Genomic DNA, 3124 nt, shown 5'->3' on the forward strand with positions numbered 1-3124 from the left:
CACGATATGATATGTATGTATATAGTTTTACATATGGTGCATTTATGCATATGCGAACAACAATGAATTCAAGGTTTCATATGAATTCTATTTTTGTTCAATCGCTACATGCTATCATGTGTGAATAGTTTACTATGTCACCAATCAACAACTATCTATTCCATATCAATGGCCATCTACAGTCACAAGACGGTAGTAAATTCCCCTGTGCTTGGTTGACTATCACTTGACTACACACCACAGTGTGGTCTAGTATTGTCTGGTACATCTCGTACTGTGGTGCATACAAACACCGTAGAAGCAACAGTCGTCCTTCAATCTCTACTCCCCCATATACCTTCTTTGCTACTTTTAGCTTTTCTACTTTTAGGGTTTTAGAACTTTCAATGTGTATTGGTGTGGTACGTACTATACTCCCAGTTTGAACTAATGCGCTGTTGGGTTTGTGTGGTGTTTTACTTAACAGGGCTGCTGGAGAAAGTAAAAGTCGGCAAGAAGGGGCGAGGCATATACTGTGCCTTAAACTATGAGTCCAGCGGAGGGTCTCAGTGCCAGGTAAACAGCTGTGTGTGTATGTGTATGTGACAGCATGTGTAAGTGAATGTGTAGTTAACCTGTGTATGTTGAAGGTATGTGTGCATGTCAGTATGTGTAGCTATTTGTATATCATAGCATGTTTATATTGGATGTATGTGTATGTGACAGCATGTGTAAGTAAGTGTGTAGTAAACATGTGTATGTTGGATGTATGTGTACATGTCAGCATGTGTAACTAGTTGTATATCTTAGCATATGTATGTTGGATGGATGTGTATGTGACAGCGTGTGTATGTAAATGATCTGTCTGTTGTAACTAATTGTATATCTTGGCATGTGTATTTTGGATGGATGTGTATGTGACAGCGTGTGTAAGTGAATGACCTGTCTGTCTAGGTGGCGTGTTACTATCGTATGCCAAGTGCTCACATGCACTCAGTAGCTGGTATGTTCCAGAAAATGAAGATAGACTCATACAAAATCAGTCTGATTTGGGTCTCCCTCATATTGTGTGAGTTTAACTAGTCTTCACGCACTCTCGCCAACTGAAAGCTATCTATAGATCACGGCATTACACACACTCGTTAATTTAAAACTATTTATAGGTCACAGCGCTACACACACTCGTTTATTGAAATCTATTTTTAGGTCACGGCCTGTGACGTAAGTGGAAATGTCTCAGACCCGACGTTCGAGACCAAAATGAAATTAGAATTGGCACAATCATACCACGGTGACGTCACTGTGAGTATTTGGGTCAGCGTAGACCCGAATTCACACCCCAGCGAGACATCGGTCGTACCCCGAGTGCCATATTCTGCAAAGGACCGGTTTTTAGGACAGGTGAGTGATTATGGCGAAATACACACACACACACAAACACATACACACACACACACACATATATATATATATATATATATATATATCTTATCTACACTACATATAATAATATAAGTATACATATATATATATATATATACATATATATATATATATATATATGTGTGTGTGTGTGTGTGTATGTATATACTTACTATATATATATATATATATATATATATATGTATATATATATATGTGTGTGTATACACCTGTATACATGTTTGAAAAGAGTATGCATATATGTATGCATATATATATATATGAGTATGTGTATATGTATGCAAATATATATATATATATCCACATTGAGCCCTGACATATACAAAATCCTTCTTCATCTTGCTAACAATCAGTACCGGTACTCTTATACCTAGTATCATGTACATCCATGCATTGGTACATGCATATTTATTCATCCACTGACCGCTATACCTTACCTAGGTCAAGCGCCCGGTAGATAAGCTGTCGTTTGAGTTCGATGCAGATGACGTTATTCCTCATCATCTCACGGGTCGAAGTGATCGCTCCAATGTGGCCGGGACTTTGGGTCTAGCGTTGAGTGCACAGGTATACTTGCATATGGTGCGCGTATAAACCCAGTTTTTCGGAAGGGTTTCATTCAGGAGTGGGTGTATGCGTATAAGGGGTGTACCACCGAGGGTTTCGGTGGTGTTTCTATATACCTACTTCATTCGGGTCAGAGTGATCACTCTTGTGTACCTGAGACAGGAGATCTAACCTGGGGTGCGCAACAAACTCGGATAAAGCACGTACAGAAACTACGTGTTCTGAATGATTATATCAAACTACGTGTTCTGAACGATTATATCAAACTACGTGTTCTGAATGATTATATTAAACTACGTGTTCTGAATGATTATGTCAAACTACTTGTTCTGAATGATTATATCAAACTACGTGTTCGGGATGATTATATTAAACTACGTTTTCTGAATGATTATATTAAACTACGTCTTCTGAATGATTATATTGAACTACGTCTTCTGAATGTTTATATTAAACTACGTGTTTGGGATGATTATATTTGTGTATGGATGTGAGCTTTTAAGTTGAGTGTATTCATCTGCCAAATTAATTCGGATCAAAGTGATCGCTGGTTTGTGTTAGTGGGGCGTTGGATCTGGGCTTGAAAGCACAGGTAAGCTCGAACAAAGAGTACACATACAAACAGAGCTATTCCTGGATACTGAAAGTACGCTCGTGTGTCGAGTGATATCATAAGTTTTCCAGTTGTGTTGGTATATAGTTTGTTTTCCAGTTGTGTTGGTATGTAGTTTCCTCATTCGGGACAAAGCAGTCGCTCGTGTGATGCCGAGACAATGACTTTGGCCTCGAAAGTACAGGTACGCTAAAACAAAGTACAAATACACATCCAAACGGAGCTATTTCTGGATTGTACCTGTGTTTGAAAGTGTGCGTTTATGTTGAATATTGTCACTGCCACAGGTTTACAAGTTGTGTTTGTATGTAGTTCCCTACTGTCGGGTCAAAGTGTTCGCTCTGAAGAGGTCGTGATATTGGCTCTAATCTGGAGTGCACGGATATGTTCGCGAATAGTTAACATATTCTTCCTGTGTACCTAATTACACCTTTAACAATATATCCATACAATTCACCTTATACATATATTTATACTGAACTGCACCTTTAACAAGAAACGTGTACTAAGTATATATATATA

General features: G+C 38.3%; 1 protein-coding gene across 1 annotated transcript; it reads left to right on the forward strand.

Moving 5' to 3' along the window:
* Nucleotides 1–466: 466 nt before the first annotated feature.
* Nucleotides 467–2016, forward strand: SARC_13763 (hypothetical protein; the record flags this gene model as incomplete). Its single annotated transcript, XM_014292105.1, has 3 exons — nucleotides 467–555; nucleotides 1186–1380; nucleotides 1864–2016. Coding segments are annotated over 3 exons (437 nt in total), but the record flags the coding sequence as incomplete, so codon positions are not given.
* Between the last annotated feature and the right edge of the window lie 1108 nt (nucleotides 2017–3124).

This window comes from Sphaeroforma arctica (genome assembly GCF_001186125.1).
Source record: "Sphaeroforma arctica JP610 unplaced genomic scaffold supercont1.3706, whole genome shotgun sequence".
NCBI classification, from domain to species: Eukaryota; class Ichthyosporea; order Ichthyophonida; genus Sphaeroforma; species Sphaeroforma arctica.